The sequence below is a fragment of the Theropithecus gelada genome, chromosome 7b, assembly GCF_003255815.1.
Source record: "Theropithecus gelada isolate Dixy chromosome 7b, Tgel_1.0, whole genome shotgun sequence".
Lineage (NCBI taxonomy): Eukaryota > Metazoa > Chordata > Mammalia > Primates > Cercopithecidae > Theropithecus > Theropithecus gelada.
This window is the reverse complement of record NC_037675.1, coordinates 79095381-79118742: the sequence shown is the minus strand read 5'-3', so window position 1 is coordinate 79118742 and position 23362 is coordinate 79095381. Positions and strand designations below refer to the sequence as shown.

The 23362-nt window shown below is 41.7% G+C and overlaps 2 protein-coding genes across 4 annotated transcripts in view; one reads left to right on the top strand and one right to left on the bottom strand.

Moving 5' to 3' along the window:
• Nucleotides 1–23362, top strand: part of SNW1 (SNW domain containing 1) — a 44692-nt gene that overhangs the window by 415 nt on the left and 20915 nt on the right. For 2 of the 3 annotated variants that reach the window (XM_025391647.1, XM_025391646.1), the window contains exons 2-5: nt 5429–5582; nt 10102–10263; nt 22160–22255; nt 22337–22443. In XM_025391647.1, the coding sequence (XP_025247432.1) occupies nt 5429–5582; nt 10102–10263; nt 22160–22255; nt 22337–22443 (519 nt within the window). The remainder of the gene's footprint in view (nt 1–5428; nt 5583–10101; nt 10264–22159; nt 22256–22336; nt 22444–23362) is intronic. The other variant, XM_025391648.1, reaches the window with a different exon arrangement.
• SLIRP (SRA stem-loop interacting RNA binding protein) overlaps nt 81–23362 on the bottom strand; it is a 53043-nt gene continuing 29761 nt past the window's right edge. Inside the window, exon 5 of the transcript XR_003120454.1 lies at nt 81–100. The gene's annotated coding sequence lies outside the window, so the exon portion shown is untranslated. The remainder of the gene's footprint in view (nt 101–23362) is intronic.

Below are 23362 nucleotides of genomic sequence, written 5' to 3'. Positions count from 1 at the left end.
GGGGTTGGGGACGGTAGTGGCTTATTTGGGCGGAGTGAAGCGCACGGGCTGCGACTGCGCGGCTTTCCGGCCGTTTGCCTGTGTCCCGAAACAAGGATTCCTGAAAAAAGGGACTCAGAGCTTGACAGAGATTTAAATGAGCCACAGTAGTGGCAGCTGTCTGCTGATATGCGCCACTGCTCCGCACTTTAACTTTGGAGCTTAGAATTTCTTCCGTAGATAGAACCACCTCAGAGTTTTGCTGTTTCCGGTTACCTTAGTAACTGTCTGTAAAGTGCTCCTTGCCTTTAAGAAAAAGATGCTTTTCAGTGGGAGAGTCCGAGAAGTTACGCTACCCCTGCTGGTCCCCAACCTTGCTGCCCCACCTTAAGTGGGAAAACTTTCCATGCGAACTGAACAGGAAAAGTCTAGTGTTCAGGAAGGTTGTAGAGAAAGTAGTCCTTTTAGGACATAAACTTGAGCCCTCCTAACACCCTTCATTCTCCTCACGCATGTTTTTTTTTTTGTTTGTTTGTTTTTTTCTGGGCGATGACAGTATGAATCCAAAAAATTACTTTGGGAATTACTGTTGGTGCTTTGCTCTGTCCTGGGGATTGTGTACACAGAAGAAAATCTGTCTTTGGCAACAGGGAAGATGGGGTACAAGGTATACAGACATAAAACAATCACAGAACACAAAATGCACATTTGTGTTATACTAACCTTAGTGCAAAAAGAATTAGATGGAATAAGTTGTGTGGGCTGCAGAGTTTTCTTTCCCCTCTCCTTTCTAAAAATTTTTTTGCCTTTTTTTTAAAAAACTATTTTTTTGAGATGGAGTCTCGCTGTGTTGGCCAGGTTGGTCTTTAACTCTTGGCCTCAAGCAGTCCTCCTGTTTCGGCCTCCAAAAGTGCCAGGCGTGAGCCACCATGCCCGGCATCTGAATTTTTTTTTTAATAAAAAGCTAGAAATGGGGTGTCACTGCGTTGGCCAGGGTGGTCTTCAACTCCTGGCCTCCATCAGTCTTCTCACCTAGGCTTCCCAAACTGCTGGGATTGCAGGCATGAGCTACCATGCCCAGCCAAGAGTTTTTTCTTTAGTAAATGTTACAGGCAGCAAACATTTGAGTACCCTCCAGGTGTGAGACACTGTGTCATAGACTAGTAAAATTATGAGGGGAGACTTCGTGGAAAAGGTGGAATTTGAAATGGACACACAGGAAAAATTTCTAGAGATGTGATGGGTATTTTTTTATTTTATTTTATTTTTTGATGCAGGGTCTCACTCTTGCCCAGGCTGAAGTGCAGTGACCCAATCACAGCCCACTGCATCTTCAACCTCCCAAGGCTCAGGTGATCCTCCTGCCTCAGAGTAACTGGGACTATAGACGCTTGCCTTGATGCCCAGTTAATTTTTGGTTTTTTAGTAGAGGTGGGGTTTTGCCATGTTGCCCAGCCTGTTCTTGAACTGGGCTTAACTGATCCACCCATCTCAGCCACCACATCGTGTGGCCTGTCATGGGTATTGTGTGCTTAAAATTGCAATGGCAGAATGCAGTATTCAAATGACCAGTCTTGGGGACTCCAGAGCTTTCCATACCTACCATCTGGGGTTCCTCAGTATTCTTTGTAACATCCTTTAAACCAGTAAACGCATTTCCCTGAGTTCTGTGAGCTACCCTAGCAAATTAGTTGAACCTGAGGATGAGGTCATGGGAACCCTGGTTTGTAGTCAGTTGGCCGGTGACCTGGACCTACTATTGGCATCTGAAGTAAGGGCAGTCTTGAGGGACTGAGCCCTCAACCTGTGACATCTGACACTATCTCCAGGTAGATAACATCAAAAATGAATTGAATTAGAGGACACTTGATTGGTGTCCAGTAAACAATTGATAGCTTGCTTGATACGTGGGGAAAAACCATCATGTATCTGGTATCAGAAGTGTTGTGTGTTGTTGATTGTTGAGTGAAATAATAGGAGAAACTGTTTTAATTTTATACTCTATCCACATGGAGCTTACATTCTACTGGGATAGAAAGACTATGAGTAAAATCATAATGCAATTTCAGGTAATACACGCTAGGAATAAAAGAGGGTTAGAGGGTGACTCAGAGTTTGGGGTGAAGTGGCTATTTTGGGTAAGATGGTCAGAAAACAGCTCTAGAGAGAGGTAACTGAGCAGAGACATGAGTGCTAAGATGCAAGCTGTTGAAAGATCTGGGGCTACTCTAGGCATACTGCCTATGGGATAGCCCTGCTCCTCAAGGAGCAGTCAAAAAAGAAGAGATCTGGAGAAGAGTTTTCTATAAAAGCATACGAAAGTTTGTTCTGTGTTTTCGTTTTTGTTTTTTTGGTTATGTTATGTTTGTTTTGTTTTTTGAGGCAGAGTCTCACTCTCACCCAGGCTGGAGTGCAGTGGAGCAATCTCAGCTCACTGCAAACTCCACCTCCCAGGTTCAAGTGATTTTCCTGCCTCAGCTGGGATTACAGGCATCCACCACCATGCCTGGCTAATTTTTGTATTTTTAGTAGAGACAGGGCTTCACTATGTTGGCATGGCTGGTCTTGAACTCCTGGCCTCAAGTAATCCACCTGCTTTGACCTCCCAAAGTGTTGGGATTACAGGTGTGAGCCACCTCGCCCAGCTGGAAAAATTGTAATTGATTGAGACAGACAGACAGATTTTATGGCAGAAGGAATAGCCAGTGTAAAGATCCTGAGATGGCTTAAGGAAAGATAAGAAGGCTATAGCGAAATGAAGATGGTGAGTGCCGGGGAAGACTGTATTTATTTCTCCTACAGCATTTAAGGAGCTCCAGCTGTGAGGTTAAAAGTCTTGGAGCATTAGGGATGAAAGAAGTATAAGGTGTGATTCCCGCAGAGCTGCTCACAGTCTTGTGAAAACAGAGTAGATAAATGAGTAGATGATTGCAGTACAGTAAGATAATGTTGTAGTAGTGGTATATAGAGGGTTGTCCCTACAAGAGACGGGCATGTAACCCAAACTGGAAGAGTCATGGTACAGCCCTAAAACTATCAAACATACGGAACCTGTATTGAAAGTGCCTAGATACTATGCCAACAGGTTCATGGATTTCTCTCATTTAATATTTATAAGAACCTTATGAAGTAGATACTCTTATGAACTATTATTACAGATGAGAAAACAGATTCAGAGAGGTAAGTAGCTTATCCAGGTTAGTAAGTGGCGTAGGTCAGATCTGAATTCTAAGCCTAGCCATCACTTACCGCCCCGGACTGGATTAGATCCCTATCATGTAGACTCATAGCATCTGTATCTTAACATCATAACTTAACATGTGTAATTATAGATTTGTGTGATTTTTTTTTTTGGTCTCTGTCTCTGCAAGACTAAGCTGTCTTTCTCCGTTTATAGTCTCATGCCTAGCATAGTGCTTGAACCCAAATAATAAATATTTTTGAATAATTAATAAGCTCTGCTACTTAGATATGCTTACTATCCAAGAATCACAAAGGAACTAAGGTTGTTTTCTCCATATTCAGCCATCAGGATCCTTTTGTAGTACTTTAGAGTATCACTATAATACTTTAACACTTAAAAGTTGTTAAGAACAGTTTAGTAGAAAGGTTACCTTGACTAAAGAATAAGCTGCATCTTCAGGGCTTCTGCTTTGATTCTTTGGTCTCTAAGTTTTTTTGTTGTTGTTTGTTTGTTTTAGAAGGAGTTTTGCTGTTGTTGCGCAGGCTAGAGTGCAATGACGCAATCTTGGCTCACTGTACCCTCCACCTACTGGGTTCAAGTGATTCTCCTGCCTCAGCCTCCCAAGTGGCTGGGATTACAGGCACGCACCATCACGCCCGGCTAATTTTGTATTTTTAGTAGAGACAGGGTTTCACCATGTTGGTCAGGCTGGTCTTGAACTCCTGACCTCAGGTGATCCACCCACCTTGGCCTCCCAAAGTGCTGGGATTACAGGTGTGAGCCACCATGGCTGGCCTGGCCTCTAAGTTTTAAATTTCATTCTAGATTCCCTTGGCACTTAAATATACAACTTGTGTTTATTTTATCTACCTCTTTGTTCTAATCCTAGTTCTTTTGTATTTACACTGAAGTAGTTTAAGGAGCATAAGGGTAAAAATGTTAAAAATAAGGAGTAGCCAGGCATGGTGGCTCATGCCAGTAATCCTAGTACTTTGGGAGGGTGAGGCTGATGGATCACTTGAGGTCAGGAGTTTGAGACCAGCCTGACCAACATGGGCCAACATGACAAAAACCTGTCTCTACTAAAAATACAAAAATTAGGGGTGTGGTGGCACGCACCTGTAATCCCAGCTCCTTGGGAGACTGAGGCATGAGAATCACATGAATCCAGAAGGCAGAGGTTTCAGTGAGCCGAGTTTGCTCCACTGCACTCGAGGCTGGGCAACAGCACGAGACTCTGTCTCAAAAAAAATAAAAGGAGTATAAGAATAGCAAGTATATACTGGACAGTTTATCCCTGGATTTTTAGGAATGTTTACTTGCTTGTTATAAGAAATATGGAAACAGGCTGAGTGTGGTGGCTCACACCTGTAATCCTAGCACTTTGGGAGGCCAAGGCAGGTAGGTCATCTGCGGTCAGGAGTTCGAGACCAACCTGGCCAACATGGTGAAACCCTGTCTCTACTGAAAATACAAAAATTAGCCGGGTGTGATGCCGCACATCTGTAATCCCAGCTACTTGGGAGGGTGAGGCAGGAAAATTACTTGAACCCGGGAGGTGGGGACTGCAGTGAGCCGAGATGGTGCCACTGCACTCCAGCCTGGGTGACACGGAGAGACTCTGTCTCAAAAAGAAAAAAAAAAAAGACAAATATGGAAGCGTGGCCAAATGTGGTGGCTCACGGCTGTAATTCCAGCACTTTGAGAGGCCGAAGTCAGCGGATTACTTGAGGTCAAGTTCAAGACCAGCCTGGCCAACATGGTGAAACCCCATCTCTACTAAAATTGCAAAAATTAGCGTGGTGTGGTGACACATCCCTGTCATCCCAGCTACTTGGGAGGCTGAGGCAGGAGAATCACTTGAACCCAGGAGGCAGAGGTTGCACAGAGTGGAGATGGTACCACTGTATTCCAGCCTGGGCAACAGAGTGAGACTCTTTCTCAAAAAAAAAAAAAATGGGAAATACGGAAGCATAAATGCTTAAGAGTTTGTCTATTATATGAAATATATGTTAATTTTTTATTCTGGACATCATTTGCTATTGTCCTAGTCAGATGTTTTTACTGTGTGTCTTTGAGTACTTCTGTTTTCCACATGTTATAAAATGACTAATATTGAGTACTACCATAAATCATTGAAAAATCGGCTGTTTCGCTGAAAAGTAAAAGCATTGTAGGAAAATTTGTCTCTGTGGCCAAGTTGCAGTGGTCAAATTAAACATAAGCGTTTTTTAAATTTCTGACTTTTATTATCTTTGCTTATAGCTTTTTACCTGCACCTACTCAGCTATCTCAGGACCAGCTTGAGGCTGAAGAAAAGGCAAGATCCCAAAGATCGCGGCAGACCTCACTGGTCTCCTCCCGAAGAGAGCCTCCCCCGTACGGATACCGGAAAGGCTGGATACCTCGGTTATTAGAGGTACATATGGATCTTAAGTTTAAATTTATTAAGTTGTACTGAAATTTATAGCACACTATAACATAAATTTAAATGTTAGGACCTCTGATTATGAATGTCAGTGTGATAGAAATTCTGGTTATGCGCTCTCAAGATGTATATTTTGCTCAGAAGATGTATCATTTTCTTTTTGCTTATTATCTGTCACTGCTTTGTGGTCACTAGAGAATTGTACTATTTGTCTATTCCTATATCAAACTATTAAATATTTACAAGAAAACTAACATTTTGTAAATCCAGGAATTACAGCATATGGAAAATAATGGGAAGGTTTTAAAAAGATAAGAGAGATGAAAGTGGATTTCATGTTTGGGCTCCTCCTCCTCCCGTCCAGTAATATCACATAACCCTGAAGAGAGAACTTTCCTTCAGGGAAAACTCCAGTAGCACTTCCTTTGCTAATTTCTTTCTCTTCACTTGTTTTCTTATCTTTAATTTGAGAATGTTAATATATATATGATATATAGGTTAAATATGTTTTTGTGGGTATAAGAGACAAAATTTGGTTGATTTGAAGGCAATGAGGGAGAAGGAACCATCTGGAATAGCCCTTTCTATTGCTAGCTTGTTGCCAAAGAACAAGCCTCCGGTCGGGCACAGTGGCTCACACCTGTAATCCCAGCACTTTGGGGGGCCGAGGCGGGCGGATCACCTGAGGTCAGGAGTTTGAGATCAGCCTGACCAATATGGAGCAACCCCATCTCTACTAAAAATACAAAATTAGCCAGGCGTGGTGGCTCGTGCCTGTAATCCCAGCTATTCCGGAAGCTGAGGCAGGAGAATTGCTTGAACCTGGGAGGCGGAGGTTACAGTGAGCCGAGATCGCACTGTTGCACTCCAGCCTGGACAACAACAGCAAAACTCTGTCTCAATAAAAAATAAAAATAAAAAGAGCAAGCTTCCTTGGCAGCACCTATTCTAATTACTCAGGATCCTTTACATTAATTAATTAGTTTTATTTTTGGGATGGAATCTCACTGCATTTCCCAGGCTGGGGTGCAGTGGTGTGATCTCAGCTCACTGCAACCTCCGCCTCCCAGGTTCAAGTGATTCTCCTGCCTCAGCCTCCCAAGTAGCCAGGATTTTACAGGCACAGGCCACCATGCCTAGCTAATTTTCTGTATTTTTAGTAAAGACAGGGTTTCACCATGTTGGCTAGGCTGGTTTTGAACTCCTGACTTCAGATGATCCACCTGCCTCGGCTTCCCGAAGTGCTGGGATTACAGGCCTGAGCCACCGCACCTGGCCTACATTAATTTAATACATATTCCTTTCCCTGATTCTAGGGCAGCCTTCCCATGCTTGACCACTGTCTTCACTAGGGAGAAAAGCAAACATTTGAGACACGTATTTCCTCCTCAGGACTCCCTCCACTTTAATCAAGCCTTTTCCTTCTCTCTCAGTATTCCTTCTGATTCCTGCATATTTTGCTTCTTCATGTCCCAACAAATATATCTGCCCTATTAAAAATCTGAAGTGCCTATATCATTCCCAGTTATTTTCGTTTTATCGCTTTTCTTTTTTTTTTTTTTTTTTTTTTTTATTTTAAAGACAAAAATCTCGCCCTGTCACCCAGGCTAGAGTATAGGGGTGCGATCTCAGCTCACTGCAACCTCTGCCTCAGCCTCCCAAGTAGCTGGGATTATAGGCGCGCATCACTATACCTGGCTAATTTTTGTGTTTTTAGTAGAGGCAGAGTTTTGCCATGTTGGCCAGGCTGGTCTTGAGCTCCTGACCTCAAGCAATCCACCTGCCTTGGCCTCCCAACGTGCTGAGATTACAGGTGTGAGCCACTAAGCCCAGCCATCACCCCATCACTTTTCTTTGTTCTGTCCTTACTGGTTATGATTTTTACTTCGCAAGTATGAAGGGCTCATGCCTTTTTTCACATGCCTTCAAGTAGTGATCGTAGTATCCACTGAATTGATAGTTGTAGCTTAGAGTCCTACCAGAAGCCATCTGTATTCTCAATCTCTTCCATATCTCAGTCCCCTGGCTACCAGACTTTTTTTTTTTTTTTTTTTTTTTTTTTTTTTGAGACGGAGTCTTGCTCTGTCACCAGACTGGAGTACAGTGGCACAATCTCAGCTCACTGCAACCTCGCCTCCCGGGTTCAAGCAGTTCTCTGCCTCAGCCTCCTGAATAGCTGGGATTACAGGCGTCCGCCACCTCGCCCGGCTAATTTTTTTGTATTTTTAGTAGAAACGGGATTTCACCATCTTTGCCAGGCTGGTCTTGAACTCCTGACCTCGCGATCCACCTGCCTCGGCCTCCCAAAGTGCTGGGATTACAGCTGTGAGCCACCGCACCCGGCCCATACTCTTTATTAGAGTTTATAAGAGGAACACCCAACTAGATCATATCTTGTCCTATGTATTCCAAAAAACCCACATGTAGGTTTTTTTGTTGTTTTTTTGTCAGCTTTCCTCTGGTCCTTATGAATGCTGGTGTCTGAAGGCCAGTCATATTGCAATTATTAAGGGATTTTTGTTGCTTTTGTTTTCTCTGATAGTGTAATTTGCGGGAGGCAGAGCAAGATGAAAGATTATCAAGGAGTCTTACCTGGGGAAAAAAAGTAGTGATTGGCGGTGTCATCTAATAGAGGAGTTGAGTGTCTCTGTTGAGGCATTATAAATATTGTTTGGTCTGTCAATAGGTTGCACCATGAGGGTGACAGGCATCACCTTACATAGAATGGAAATCTCATCCATGCATTTCAGCATTACGATACTTGGTTGCTATTAGGTTTTTAGATTCCTACTTGACTATTAGTGGTTTCATATATCCTGGTGGAACAGAACAGTTTATTTGAAAATCAAGTTGAAATGGCCAGCTAATCTGGAAATGCTATAGATGCTGCTTGAGGGGAGTGAATGTTCTGTGGAAGAAGGCATTTTATTCTAGTTTTCAAAATAAAAGCTATGATTTTCTGGCAATCTTAATGACCACATAATGCTACATCTACAGTTCTGAAGTGCTTATTATAGTTGAAAAACTCTAGCAAATCCAAGCATGTGTCAGATTGATGGCCTGGGTACGGGAAGCACTTTTCTTAGGAATGCTTTAACTCTTTCTCATTTACAAGAAAATGTCTCTCAGCGTTATTCTCTTGGTTTTCAAAAACTTCAAACATCTCTTTAGCAAATAAGCATATTGTACTTAGGAACTCATATATCTTAGATCTAATGGAGTATTACTTAAAGAGGTCTTGTAAAAGTGAATATTTTTTTTTTCTGTCAAACCCCCTCTAAATGATTAAATTTAATTTGTGTTTTCTATCATTTCTTAATAGTACTGGTTTGGCTGTTTTGAGCTAAAAGGTATTTCATAGTAGTAGAAAATACAAAGCTTTTCGGAGTTTCAAACGATCTGGTTCAGGTGCTGCATATAATACCTGCGAGATCTCAGGAAAACCGCTTAATTTTTCTAAACCTGAATGTTTCCATTAAAATACAATGATGTTAAAGAGTTACAAGGATTAAATGAGATAATACAAGTGTGAATCATGTTTAAAGTGTACTAAGCAAATACTGCTAAATTTTTTAACACTACTTAAAAATTATACTTGATCCTCATGTTTGCTTGATAAACCTTTTCAAAATACTACATTTCATCAGCAAACTTTATTTAGCTTGTTCTACTTTAGCAGTCTCAGTTCTCTCTCCTAAATAATTATGTATAATCACTAGTAGAAATGTAGTAAACTCATTTCTGGATCCTTCCTGTTGTATTCATTTGCTTCTCACATAACAATGAATAAATAATATGTTAATAAAATCTGATTCCAAGAAAAAATCTTTTATATTTCTGCCCCAAATGTAGCTTTACCTGTTCCTCACTAAAATATGTATATATATGCTAAAATATATGCACATATATTTTGCCTTGTCCTAGCCATTTTGCTTAGTTTTGTCCTGCATATATGAAATCCACATTGTCTTGCTATATTCTGTAAGTCCCTTCATGATCTGGTGTTTTTTACTCATATAACTTGTGCCTCAAGCTCTGCTGTCCTTATTAAGCTGTTAGCCCCACTGAATTCTCATTTCCTAAAATATGCCAAGCTCATTCTTGCAGCAGGGCCTTCACATTGGCTATTTGATCCGTCTAGAAAATGCTTCGTGTGTGTGTGTGTGTGTGTGTTTACACACACATCTTCCCATGACTGCTTTCTAATCATTCAGGCTTTAGCTCACATGTTACTTCTTCACAAAGGCTGTCCCCAACCACCCTATCAAAAGTAGCCCCTTTTCCCAGTCTTGATCTTTATGTTACCTTCTTGGTACTTATCACAAGCCAAAGAATGTTTTTTTTTCTATCTTTGCCTACTAGAATGTAAACTCCGCAAGAGACAGGGACCTCTGCTGTATCTCTAGCATCTAACATACTAAGGACTCAACAATTACTTGTTGAATGAATGAATATATCTTGAATGTCAAATGATGATTAACTATTTTATTTAACTACTTCTAATGTGTAGGATTTTGGAGATGGAGGTGCCTTCCCAGAGATCCATGTGGCCCAGTATCCTCTGGATATGGGACGAAAGAAAAAAATGTCGAATGCACTGGCCATTCAGGTGGATTCTGAAGGAAAAATTAAATATGATGCAATCGCTCGACAAGGACAGTCAAAAGACAAGGTAATCCTCTCATGTTTTCCCTCAATGATATTTTAGGAAACATTTTAAATTTTGTGGACATGATGAATCTCTTGCTGTTTGAATTATGTTAAAAGTAGCAATGGCTGGACCTGGTGGTTTGTACCTATATTCCCAGCTACTTGGGCGGCAGAGGTAGGAGGTTTGATTGAGCCCAAGAGTTTGAGGATACAGCGAGCCACTGCACTCTTGCTTGGGTGGCAATACCTTGTTTTAAAAGGGGGAAAAAAGTACATTTTAAAACAGTTACTTTATATTACTAGCATTCTAAAACTGCCAGTAAATTTTTTAAAATCTGCAATCCCAGAGCCTTACCATCAACTTTTAATTTCTCCTGTAGTTTCTTCTAGTTTTTTCCTGTAGTCTTTACTGATTTCCTCCATGTACTTAGAGTACTTAGGTATTTAATAGTTCATTTGAGTATAATAAATTACACAAACTTCCTTTGCCCTAAATTAAATACAAAACTAGCATTTGCTATCCAGATTTAGGATGGCCCTGCTACGAAGTAATCCATAGGCCAAAAATAAAATTTGCTTAAAATAATCTCATCACAGAACAGCTACACTCAGGGCCAAGGAACTATTTTTAAGAAGACCTAGTTGTTTTTTTTTTTCCTTGTAAATAAATACTCAAGATAGAAGTGAAAGATTTCTTTAGAACTGATGATGTTTGGAAAAATACTTGAGAGCTTTCAGTACCTATCATTTGCCTCTCTGTCCCCCGCAAACTTTTTCAATTTACCCTCTAAAATAACACTAACAACCCATCCTTTTCTTCTGCATCATGGCTGCTGAGCTTTGGGGGAAGACAATTATGCAGTCATGCAGATTTATATCTCCTGTTTCAGCTCAGCTCCCTTGGTACTCCTGCCAAACTTTAATTCCTACTCCTCTCATCCCATCTCATTCTTAGCAGGTGACTCCCCCATCTATTTGGATATAAAGACTATTGGAAGAAAATTGTCAATTTTCTTCATCCTGCACTGTGTTTTTTCTTTGACTTTTACTTTTGTTTTTGCATGAAATGCCTTCTTCTGTCTAAGCCTAATCTTTTTTTTATTTTTATTTTTTGTTTTTTTGAGACAGGGTCTTCTTCAGTTGCCCAGGCTGGAGTGCAGTGATCATGATCATGGCTCACTGAAGCCTCAACTTCCTGGGCTCAAGCAGTCCTCCCACCTCAGCCTCTCAAGTGGCTGAGACCCCAGGTGTGCACCACCATGCCCGGCTAATTTATTATTTTTTTGTAGAGGTGGGATATCCCTATGTTGCTCAAGCTGGTGTTGAAGTTTTGGGCTCAAGCAATCCTCCTGCCTCCACCACCCAAAGTGCTGGGATCACAGGCGTGAGCCACTGCACCTGGATCTACACCTAATCTTGCCATATGTGTTCTGGATCTCAATCCCTTCCCTCTTTCTTTAGGAACCTTACCTAGTAGTTAATCTCAACAGTTCTTCACCTCTCCTCTTCTAATGGCTCTTTCCTGTTAGCATTTGAATGTGCTTGTTTTTCTTGTCATTTGTTTGTTTATTCTTTTTTAGATTGTAGTACCATGGCACCCTCATAGCTCATTGCAACCTTGAACTCTTGGGCTCAGGCGATCATCCTACCTCAGCCTCCTGAGTAGCTGGGACTACAGGCACACACCACCATGCCCAGCTAATTTTTTTATTTTTAATGGAGAAGAGGGCTCACTATTTTGCCCAGGCTGGTCGTGAACTCCTGGGCTGAAACAATCCTCCCTCCTTAGCCTCCCAAAGCACTGGGATTATAGGTGTGAGCCACCATACCTGGCCTTTGTTTTCTGCTTTATTTTTGCTTCATAACAACCACCTCAGTAAAGCCATAACTTTGCTAAACAAATGATCATGGCTTTAATTTAATTTTATTTTTTTGAGATTGGATCTTCCTCTGTCTCCCAAGCTAGAGTACAGTGGTGTGATCATGGCTCACTGCAGCCTTGACTTCCAGGGCTCAAGTGATCCTCTCACCTCTGCCTCCCAAGTAACCGGGACTACAAGCACACACCACCACACCTGGCTACTTTTTTTTTTGTTTTGGAGACAGAGTCTTGCTCTGTATCCCAAGTAGCTGGTACTATAGGCGCCCACCACCATGCCCAGCTAATTTTTTGTATTTTTAGTAGAGATGGGGTTTCACTGTTAGCCAGGATGGTCTCAATCTCCTGACCTTGTGATCCGCCCACCTTGGCCTCCCAAAGTGCTGAGATTATAGGCGTGAGGCTGCCTGGCCTTTCTTACCTTTTGAAAGATAGGCTTTTGGCCGGGCGCGGTGGCTCAAGCCTGTAATCCCAGCACTTTGGGAGGCCAAGACGGGCGGATCACGAGGTCAGGAGATCGAGACCATCCTGGCTGACACGGTGAAACCCCGTCTCTACTAAAAAATACGAAAACTTAGCCGGGCGAGGTGGCGGGCGCCTGTAGTCCCAGCTACTCGGGAGGCTGAGGCAGGAGAATGGCGTAAACCCGGGAGGTGGAGCTTGCAGTGAGCTGAGATCCGGCCACTGCACTCCAGGCTGGGTGACAGAGCGAGACTCCGTCTCAAAAAAAAAAAAAAAAAAAAAAAAAGAAAGATAGGCTTTTCCCTGAGTACCTACTCTCAGTGTTCCCTCTAGCTACCACCTAATTTTCTTCACTTTTTTCAGACTTCTTTCAGGAGTTGTTTTTGCCCTATTCTTCACTTTCCTTTCACTCTTCAATTCACTACAAAATGGCCTCACCTAAACCAGTTTGATGAGGTGCTCCCTGGCAAAGGTCTCTTAACACATTTTTTTACAGCCCATTCTCTTTATATATATATTTTTTCTTTTAATCATTCTGTGACTCTAACCAAAAAACACAGCACATTCTCTTTAACTAATGTAATTTGTTTGCCACTCATATGCTGATAGACTGTTCAATACTGTCCAGCCCAGTATTCTCTGCTGGGCTGTAGGTCCTTATATCTTACTGTCTACAAGGGCAAGTGTATCTGCATTTCCCTAAAGTGCTACTTAATCAAATCCAAACTTAAATACATAATTTTCCATTTAATCTACCTGCTATTTCTCTAACTCAGTAAATGATAGTGGTATTTTCGTAATTGTTTATGCTGAAAGCCCGGGAGTCATTTTTTCTTACTATCATATTGATTTAAAAAAATTATACAAATAGGCCAGATGCAGTGACTCACGCCTATAACCCCAGCACTTTGGGAGGCTGAGGCGGGTGGATCACCAGGTCAGGAGATCGAGACCATCCTGGCTAACACGGCGAAACCCAGTCTCTACTAAAAATACAAAAAATTAGCCAGGCGTGGTGGCAGGCACCTGTAGTCCCAGGTACTTGGGAGGCTGAGGCAGGAGAATGGCATGAACCCAGGAGGCAGAGCTTGCAGTGAGCTGAGATGGAACAACTGCACTCCAGCCTGGGTGACAGAGCGAGACTCTGTCTCAAAAAAAAAAAATTATGCAAATAATATATTATGATAAAAGATACCATAAGTATATGTCACAAGTATATGCAGTCCTGCCCACTTTTCTCCTATTTTACTTCCCAGAGGTAACTGCTGTTAACTACAGTGATGCATATAAGTCCACATTTTTGTTATGGATTTAGATATTTATATCCTCATTTTACATATACATACACACTTAGAAACTTTTGTTTACATGAATGGGATTCTAATGCCCATAACTTTCTTTGACTTGGTTTGTTTTGTTTTGTTTTGTTTTGTTTTTTTGCTTAACATATTTGACAATTTTTATTAGTACATATAGGTCTACTTCATTTTTTTTTTTTTTATTAATCTGTATAGGATTCCATCATGTGGTTATCTGCTAGTTTTGTTAAGCATTGGTGGTTTTTAGTTTTACAGACAAATATATTCAAGATCCACATACATCTTGTCGAACATGATTATTTGTTTAAAATAAATTCTTAGATGTGGACTTACTGGCTCAAAGGCTATTCAGATTTCACATGTGACACATACTGCCCATATGTTCTCTCTGCTTAGCAATCATTCTGGTTCTTGTTTCCCTCAGACCTTCCATCTATTTAGTCTCTGTAAACTATCGTATTTTCTTAACACTTCTCAAGTATATTCCCCCCTCTACTACTTAGTTCAGGCCGTTTTCATTTCTTGCTTGATTTACTGCAGCCTGGAACCATCTCGTTGCCATTTGTCTTGCTGGCGTGAACAAACAAATTCATCCATGTCTGTTTCTTTCTCTCTCATCATGTATATACACATACACGCAAGTGTGCACAATTAAAATCTTTCTATGGCTTCCATGGGTAAGGACTAAGCTGCTGTGGCATGCTTGACCCCTTACTCACTTTTCTGGCCTAGCTTCAACTCTCATCAGAATACTGAAATCCAGAAATAAACAGTTCAGTTTTAGCCATTCTGTTTGTTTTCACTATAAAATAAATACTATTATACGTGTTCTTGTTTGTTTTCGAGACACAGTCTTGCTCTGTCACCCAGGCTGGAGTGCAGTGGCGCAATAACGGCTCACTGCAGCCTTGAACTCCTGAGCTCAAGTGATCCTTCCACCCAAGCCTTCTGAGTAGTTGGAACTACAGGTGCACACCACCACACCTGGCTAATTTTTGTATTTTTTGTAGTGACAGGGTTTCACCTTGTTGCCCAGGCTGGTCTCAAACTCCTGAGCTCAAATGATCTGCCTGCTTTGGCCTCCCACAGTGTTGGGATTACAGTTGTGCACCACTGCACCCAGCCAAGGTGGTTAAGAAGAAAAAAACTTTTTTTCTGAGACCGAATCTCGCTTTGTCACCCAGACTGGCGTACAGTAGGGCAATCTCAGCCCACTGCGACCTCAGCCTGTCCGGCTCAAGCAGTTCTTCTGCCTCAGCCTTCTGAGTAGCTGGGATTACAGGCACTTGCCACCAGGCCCAGCTCATTTTTGTATTTTTAGTAGAGATGGGTTTCGCCATGTTGGTTAGGCTGGTCTTGAACTCCTGACCTCAAGCAATCCACCTGCCTCAGCCTCCCAAAGTGCTGGGATTACAGGCGTGAGACACTATGCCCAACCAAGAAGAAAAAATGTTCAGGCATTCCCTGTAAATATTTGCCATGAGGAACTACTTGTAGCTCCCATAATATGACACATTCTCTCTTGAGACTTCCCATGGATATTCTTTTTCCTAGAAAATTCTACCCTTATTCATTCTCTGACTTAATTCTATTGCTTTCCCTTCTCAACTCATTCTTCAGTATTCCAGGGTGTTGTCTTGGACTTTCCCTGGCTAGACTGAGTGTCCCTCTTCTCTACTCCCAATGTTTATCATAGCAGTCATCACCTTTTGTTGTAATTGTATGTTCACTCATAATCTATATCATTTGACTATAATGGTTTTAAGGGTAGGGATTATATATTTATATTTCCCTCTTTGGTGCCTTACTGCCTGAAAGTTTGACACGTAAGGCATCCACCAGTGTTGGTTCAGCGAATAATAGTGGTTTTCATTGTATAACACAAAACCATTTCTCCTGAAGCCAGTGAGGAAGTGTAGTCCACTCCTGCAAAAGGAAAATTAGGCCCCTATACGTGGAGAACATATACTGGAAATGTACCCTATATCATGGAGGCCTTCACTTCACTTCAGTTGCCTTTGTTTTGGTGCATCTCTCCTTGGGGGTAATCACTCTTCTTTATTGGTATGTGCTACCTCTCCAGTCCCATTTGGTAGCAAAAAGCAACATCTAAGGGCAACAATTTGGCATTGGCAGGTTGTGTTATTTTCAGTGAAATACAGCTTTGGTCCATTTTGCATTATATTTCAAGGCTAGAAACCAAGAGTTTTATCTGATTTCTAGGGAATGATGTTTAAATCACTGTCTGTATTGGTGATTATTTTGTATTCGAAATAGAGTAGAACTGTTCAGACTGAACTGTTTATTTTTGGAGTTTAGTGTCTTGGCCAAATAAGGTCTCCAAAGCATTGTTCCTTTTTTTTTTTTTTTCTTTCTTTTTTTTTTTTTAATTTATTTGTTTGTTTGTTTGTTTGTTTGTTTTGAGATGGAGTCTTGCTGTGTTGCCCAGGCTGGAGTGCAATGGTGCAATCTTGGCTCACTGCAACCTCTGCCTCCCAGGTTTAAGTGATTCTCCTGCCTCACCATCCCACATAGCTGGGATTACAGGCGCATACCACCACGCCCAGCAAATTTTTTTGTATTTTTAGTAGAGACAGGGTTTCACCATGTTGGCTGGGCTGGTCTTGAACTCTTAACCTCAGGTGATCCACTCACCTTGGCCTCCCAAAATGTTGGAATTACAGGCATGAGCCACTGTGCCCGGCCAGATCATTCCTTTTGTCTATAATGCAGCCACTAGAACGCCAAACTGGGACCACTTTCAGGTTTATATCTTTTTGTTTGTTTGTTTTCTAGAAGTGGATAGATTCATGCATGAAGTTTGGAATGCATTGAATAATTCAACATTAATTGAGTAATTATTACATGCCATTGGCATTGGGGGAGCACTTCTTTTTTTTTTTTTTTCTTTTTTTTGAGGCGGGGTCTCGCGCTGTGTCACCCAGGCTGGAGTGCAGTGGCGCGATCTCGGCTCACTGCAAGCTCCGCCTCCCAGGTTCACGCCATTCTCCTGCCTCAGCCTCCGAGTAGCTGGGACTACAGGTGCCCGCCACCACGCCTGGCTAGTTTTTTGTATTTTTAGTAGAGACGGGGTTTCACCATGTTAGCCAGGATGGTCTCGATCTCCTGACCTCGTGATCCACCCGCCTCGGCCTCCCAAAGTGCTGGGATTACAGGCTTGAGCCACCGCGCCCGGCCTAGGGGGAGCACTTCTTGATTGTTTGGGACTGTCTTTAGCATTGTACAGTGTTTAGCATAAGTGGCACTACCTATAAATCCTAGTGGTGTCCCCATCCTACCCCCATTGTCTTAACTAGAAACACCTCACACATTTACAAAGGCACTGGGAGAGAGGAGTTAGAGGTGGCAGTGATGCCCTGTTTGACAATCACTGATTTTCCTGTTTTAGAAGAAATAGAAATGGGCTGCATAATATATAAAATAGGATTTTAAAAATTTGTTATTCCTGAGACTGAACAGATTATTGGATTTCTGAATTTGGACCAAGATTTCTGATTTACTTCCAAGAGGTCTGCTATTCTTTAGAAACCAGGGAGTTCTCACTGAAATATTAACAGTGAATGAGAAAGAATGGAAAATGCTAGGTGGTAGGTATACGAGGTGAGAAGAATCAGTGAGGATTCTAAGACATAATATTCTAGGACAAGTCTAAGGCAATTGATCTCTCTACATGGGAAATGAGTACTGTGTATACGACTTATTAGTAATGCAAAATTGGGAATGAAAAAGTTTTTTTAGTGTAAAGCTTGATACAACCAAATGTTTTTTTTCCTAATTATGATTTGAGTGATAAATCTTTTTTTTTTTTGAAATGGAGTTTTGCTCTTGTTGCCCAGGCTGGGGTGCAATGGCCTGATCTCGGCTCACCACAACCTCCACCTCCTGGGTTCAAGCGATTCTCCTGCCTCAGCCTCCCGAGTAGCTGGGATTACAGGCTTGCACCACTACGCCTGACTAATTTTGTATTTTTGGTAGAGACAGGGTTTCTCCATGTTGGTCAGGCTGGTCTCCAATTCCCGACCTCAGGTGATCCGCCCACCTTGGCCTCCCAGAGTGCTGGGATTACAGGTGTGAGCCACCGCACCCGGCCAAGTGATAAATCTTGAAATAAAGGGCTTGGTGTATGTATTTTTCCTTCTGAAATAGTTATGTAAGAAATATTACATACGGGACAAGTGCATTGGCTCATGCCTGTAATCCCTGGACTTTGGGAAGCTCGAGGTGGGAGGATCATTTGAGGCCAGGAGTTTGAGACTAGCCTGGGCAATATAATGAAACCTTGTCTCTTAAAGAAAAGAAATGTTACATACTATACCCAAAAGAATGCCTTCAACGTATTACCCCTAAAAAACTAACAACTTTAAACTGACCACATGATAAATTACATGTTGTTTGTATGATTTCACACAGTAGCTAAGCTAGATAGCGTTTTCTTTCTACCTCACATAGTGAATGTTTTGACAGGCTTATCCTTTTAGTCTAGTTATTTGCCTGTTTTCTGTAATATCTGTTTTACAGATGAGTTACTACTTTATCTTGTTCACAAAGCTTATTTGTGCTTCTGATACCTTCAAGAGTATATTGAATTTTTCAGATAATGCTCCCCAGCCCATTTGCCTCCTGGAATGTACTCAGTTTCCTCAGCACATTTAATTCTCAGACTATAAAATTTGGGGTTTCGGCCAGGTGCCGTGGCTCACGCCTGTAATCCCAGCACTTTGGGAGGCTGAGGCCGGTGGATCGCCTGAGGTCAGGAGTTCGAGACCAGCCTGGCCAATATGGCGAAACCCCATCTCTACTAAAAATACAAAAATTAGCCGGACATGGTGGCATGCGCCTGTAATCCCAGCAACTTGGTAGGCTGAAGCAAGAGAATGGCTTTAATCCGGGAGGCGGAGGTTGCAGTGAGCCGAGGTCACGCCATTGCACTCCAGCCTGGGCAACAAAAGCAAGACTTTGTCTCAAAAGAAAAAAAAAATTGAGGCCGGGCGCAGTGGCTCAAGCCTGTAATCCCAGCACTTTGAGAGGCCGAGACGGACAGATCACGAGGTCAGGAGATCGAGACCATCCTGGCTAACCCGGTGAAACCCTGTCTCTACTAAAAAATACAAAAAATTAGCTGGGCAAGGTGGTGGGCGCCTGTAGTCCCAGCTAGTCGGGAGGCTGAGGCAGGAGAATGGCGTAAACTCGGGAGGCAGAGCTTGCAGCGAGCTGAGATCCAGCCACTGCACTCCAGGCTGGGCTGAACAAGACTCTGTCTCAAAAAAAAAACAAAAGAAAAAAATTGGGGGTGGGTTTTATAATTAATTACTATGGAGGAACCTTGCTCTTCAGATGTCCTTCACTGAGCCTTGTGAGATGCTAGAATCTTACTGCTGTTCATTTGAAGGGTTATTAACTTTGGAATGCCCAAATAAGGAGCAGCAAATGACTCTTGTATGCTAAATTAGTATTGACACTTTATGTTGAACACACATGACTAGCAGGGAGCCATTTACTTAGAATCCTTTGCTTATAACGATTGCTGTGGAGAAGTGATAAACTCTTCATGATTAACTCTTCATAGAATTGGTATTTTTTTCTAGTATTGTTATGTAATTTTCAGCTTATGGTTGTATAGGTTTTTCCATGCTGAGAGGAAATAAGACTTTTCAGGCAGTTAGTAGCTGTATGATCTTAATGTACTGAACCTCACTGTTTTCAGTAGAGTGAGCTTTTATGGTCCCTTCCAAAATCAACACTCTTAGAGTATGGTGACACTAATAACTCACGTATCAGTAGTACATGTTTTTTGCTAAATCATCTTAGGCTTTCTTACCTGATCCCTCTTCTCATTCCTGAGAAAAACAAGCTGGAGATTTTAGTGTATAGCCATGAGATAGTTTTTTCTGGGAAATCAGTAGCTTATAGAAAGTTCTGTAGGGCCTAAAATATAAACTTATTTATTTATTCATTCATCTATCCATTCTTTAAAATAGAGTTGGATCTTGCCGTGTTGCCCTGGCTGGTCTCAAATTCCTGGGCTCAAGCTATCCTCCAACCTTGGCCTTCCAAAATGCTGTGATTCACTGTTCCCGGGCGTGAGTCACTGTTCCCAGCCTATAAACACCTTTAGCGTGTAACAGAATATCTCTAAAATTCATTTATTTATTCACTTGTACAAAAAATATTGATCAAATATCTCCTGTGGACCAGTCATTATTATAAGCACAGGAGAGACTTTTTTTTTTTTTTGAGACAGAGTTTTGCTCTTGTTGCTCAGGCTGGAGTGCAATGGCATGATCTCGGCTCACCGCAACCTCCGCCTCCTGGGTTCAAGCGATTCTCCTGCCTCAGCCTCCCATGTAACTGGGATTACAGGCACCCACCACCATGCCCAGCTAATTTTGCCATTTTTAGGAGAGACAGAGTTTCACCATGTTGTTCAGGCTGGTCTTGAAATCCTGACCTCAGGTAATCCACCCGCTTTGGCTTCCCAAAGTGCTGGGATTACAGGCGTGAGCCCCCGCTCCCAGCCCTGTTTTTATTGTTTCAATAGGGTAATAAACAAGTAGATAATTTCATGCTGTGAACGGTCTTGATCACAGTAAACAGTGCTATGGAGCAAATGGTTGGGTCGGGAGGGATTGCTACCAAGGCAATCAGAAGAAGCCTCGGTAAAGGGGGACCTTCTTTGATCTGAGACGGACAGATTGAGAGCTTACTTGAAGAATGATAAACAGAACTCTGTAAAGGCCTGGAATTGGGGAAAAGTATGTTATATTCAAGAAACAGAAGGTGAGCTAGTGTGACTGAAGCATAATTAGTGAGAAAGTGAGAGTTGTAAGGGGAGATTGAAGGCATAGGCAAAGTCAGGTCAAGTTGCATAAACCATAAAGTGGCTCACACTTTTTTGCTCTGTTGTTTGGAGTAGAAAATTAGAAATAGCATGCATTTCCTTTAAATTGTTTTAAAGAATGATGTATGATAGACTTATTAATGTAAGACTTTGGCAGTGGTAAACAATTCTACAAAAAATAATTTGTTGAAAATCTCAAGTGCCTATTAATTTCATTTTCTTTGATATTCATAAGTTGTCCTTTCTTTTTATGTACCTCAAAGAATTTCTGATGAAAGCATTAAAGGTAGAATGCCTATTATTTATTGAATTTTCTGTATCTCTCTTTTTTTTTTTTTTTTTTTTTTTTTGAGGCGGTTTCTTCCCCTGTCACCTAGGCTGGAGTGCAGTGGTACACTCTTGGCTTACTGCAAGCTCCACCTCCCGGGTTAAAGCCATTCTCCTGCCTCAGCCTCCCGAGTAGCTGGGACTACAGGCACCCGCCACCACGCCTGGCTAATTTTTTGTATTTTTAGTAGAGACCCGGCTTCACCATGTTAGCTAGGATGGTTTCGATCTCCTGACCTCATGATCCACCTGCCTCAGCCTCCCAAAGTGTTGGGATTACAGGCATGAGCCACCGCATCGGCTCCTCTGTATCTCTTTTTTACTTTAAAATATGCCATGTAACTTTTTATGAAAATGTTTAAGAAGTATAGATGGACCTGAAAGTAACCAATATTCTATTTGTTAAGAGCCTGCCACATCAGTGTCAGCCTAATAGAAACAATGTTGGGCCTAGTAGAAGTCATGTAACAGGCCTCAATTTGGATAATGGATATAAAATAAGTTGTATATATAGAATATATTTTTCTTTTACTTTTTTTTTCTTTTTTCATGGAAGAAAGCGTTCTGGGTTTTTTAACTATGGCACTTGTTTATTTTCTTAGTCTATAAATAGAGTTGATGGCAAAAAAGAGAAGCATTATAAGTAGGATGAGGTCAATAAAATTTTCCAGGCCCAGTGAATTTGGAAATTATTTGGTAACCTGACTTAAATTCTGATGAGTGTGTAATCCAAGATAATGGTGCTATAGGTAATTTATATTATCATTAATTTCAAGTTCTAGTGATCATCGATGCACGATTTTGTTGGCATGGTTTATTTGGATACTGACTTGATTAGAAGATCTCAAATAATTTAAATGGATGAGGTCAAGGGAAAATTATTGACTTACAGCCAAGGTAGCAATTTGTGTATATATTTTAAACTTCCTTGGTTTTAAAATCTAAAAGATAATATCTGAGTGTCCTAAATTTTTAAGTGTGCTGAGAGAACATGTTGACATCTGAAATGGCTAATGAGGTTTCTTTTCATTGTTTTGCTTTTCTTAAGCCTGCTTGTGTTTGAACATTTTAGGTCATTTATAGCAAATATACTGACCTGGTTCCAAAGGAGGTTATGAATGCAGATGATCCAGACCTGCAAAGGCCCGATGAAGAAGCTATTAAAGAGGTAACTGGGAATTGATATATTCGATGACTGTTTACATCCTGATTAACTTCCAGACTCTCAATGTGACATTTCCTATTTCAGATAACAGAAAAGACAAGAGTAGCCTTAGAAAAATCTGTATCACAGAAGGTCGCCGCAGCCATGCCAGTTCGGGCAGCTGACAAACTGGCTCCTGCTCAGTATATCCGGTATGAATCATGCCTAGAAGACTTAGTTTCATTTTGAACTTGATTCAGCTTGGGGGTTCATGGTATTCTTTCACTAACCCACTTAGCAACCATTATGAATGCATTGTTTTGAATAATGACTTGAAGCCTGTGTACTCTCTTTGCAGACAGTTGAAAGCAGAATTTTTTAAGGTGTCCACTTTGGTTTTTGTTTGTTTTCTGAGATAAGGTCTCTCCGTTGCCCAGGCTGGAGTACAGTGACACCAACATGGCTCACTGCAGCCCCCACCTCCTGGGCTCAAGTGATCCTCCTGCCTTGATGCCACCATGCCTGGCTAATATTTTAATTTTTTGTGGAGACAGGGTCTTGCTGTGATGCTCAGACTGTTCTTGAACTCCTGGGCTCAAGCAGTCCTCCTGCCTTATCATCCCAAAGGGCTGAGATTACAGACTTGAGCCACTACACTTGGCCTCTTTCTATGCTTTTTTTTTTTTTTTGAGACAGAGTCTTGCTCTGTTGCCCCAGCTGGAGTGCAGTGGTGTGATCTTGGCTCACTGTAACCTCTGCTTCCCAAGAGAGTCTTCTGCCTCAGCCTCCCGAGTAGCTGAGATTACAGGTGCCCACCACCATACCTGGCTAATTTTTGTATTTTTTTTAGTAGAGACAGGGTTTCACCACGTTGGCCAGGCTGGTCTCGAACTTCTGACCTCAAATAATCCATCCTCCTCAACCTCCCAAAGTGCCGAGATTATAGGCGTGAGCCACTGTGCCCAGCCTATGCTCTTTTCTTTCTTTCTTTCTTTTTTTTTTTTTTTTGAGATGGAGTTTCGCTCTGTCACGCAGTCTCACTCTTTCATGCAGGCTAGAATGCAATGGCACGATCTTGGTTCACTGCAACCTCTGCTTCCTGGGTTCAAGCGATTCTCCTGCCTCAGCCTC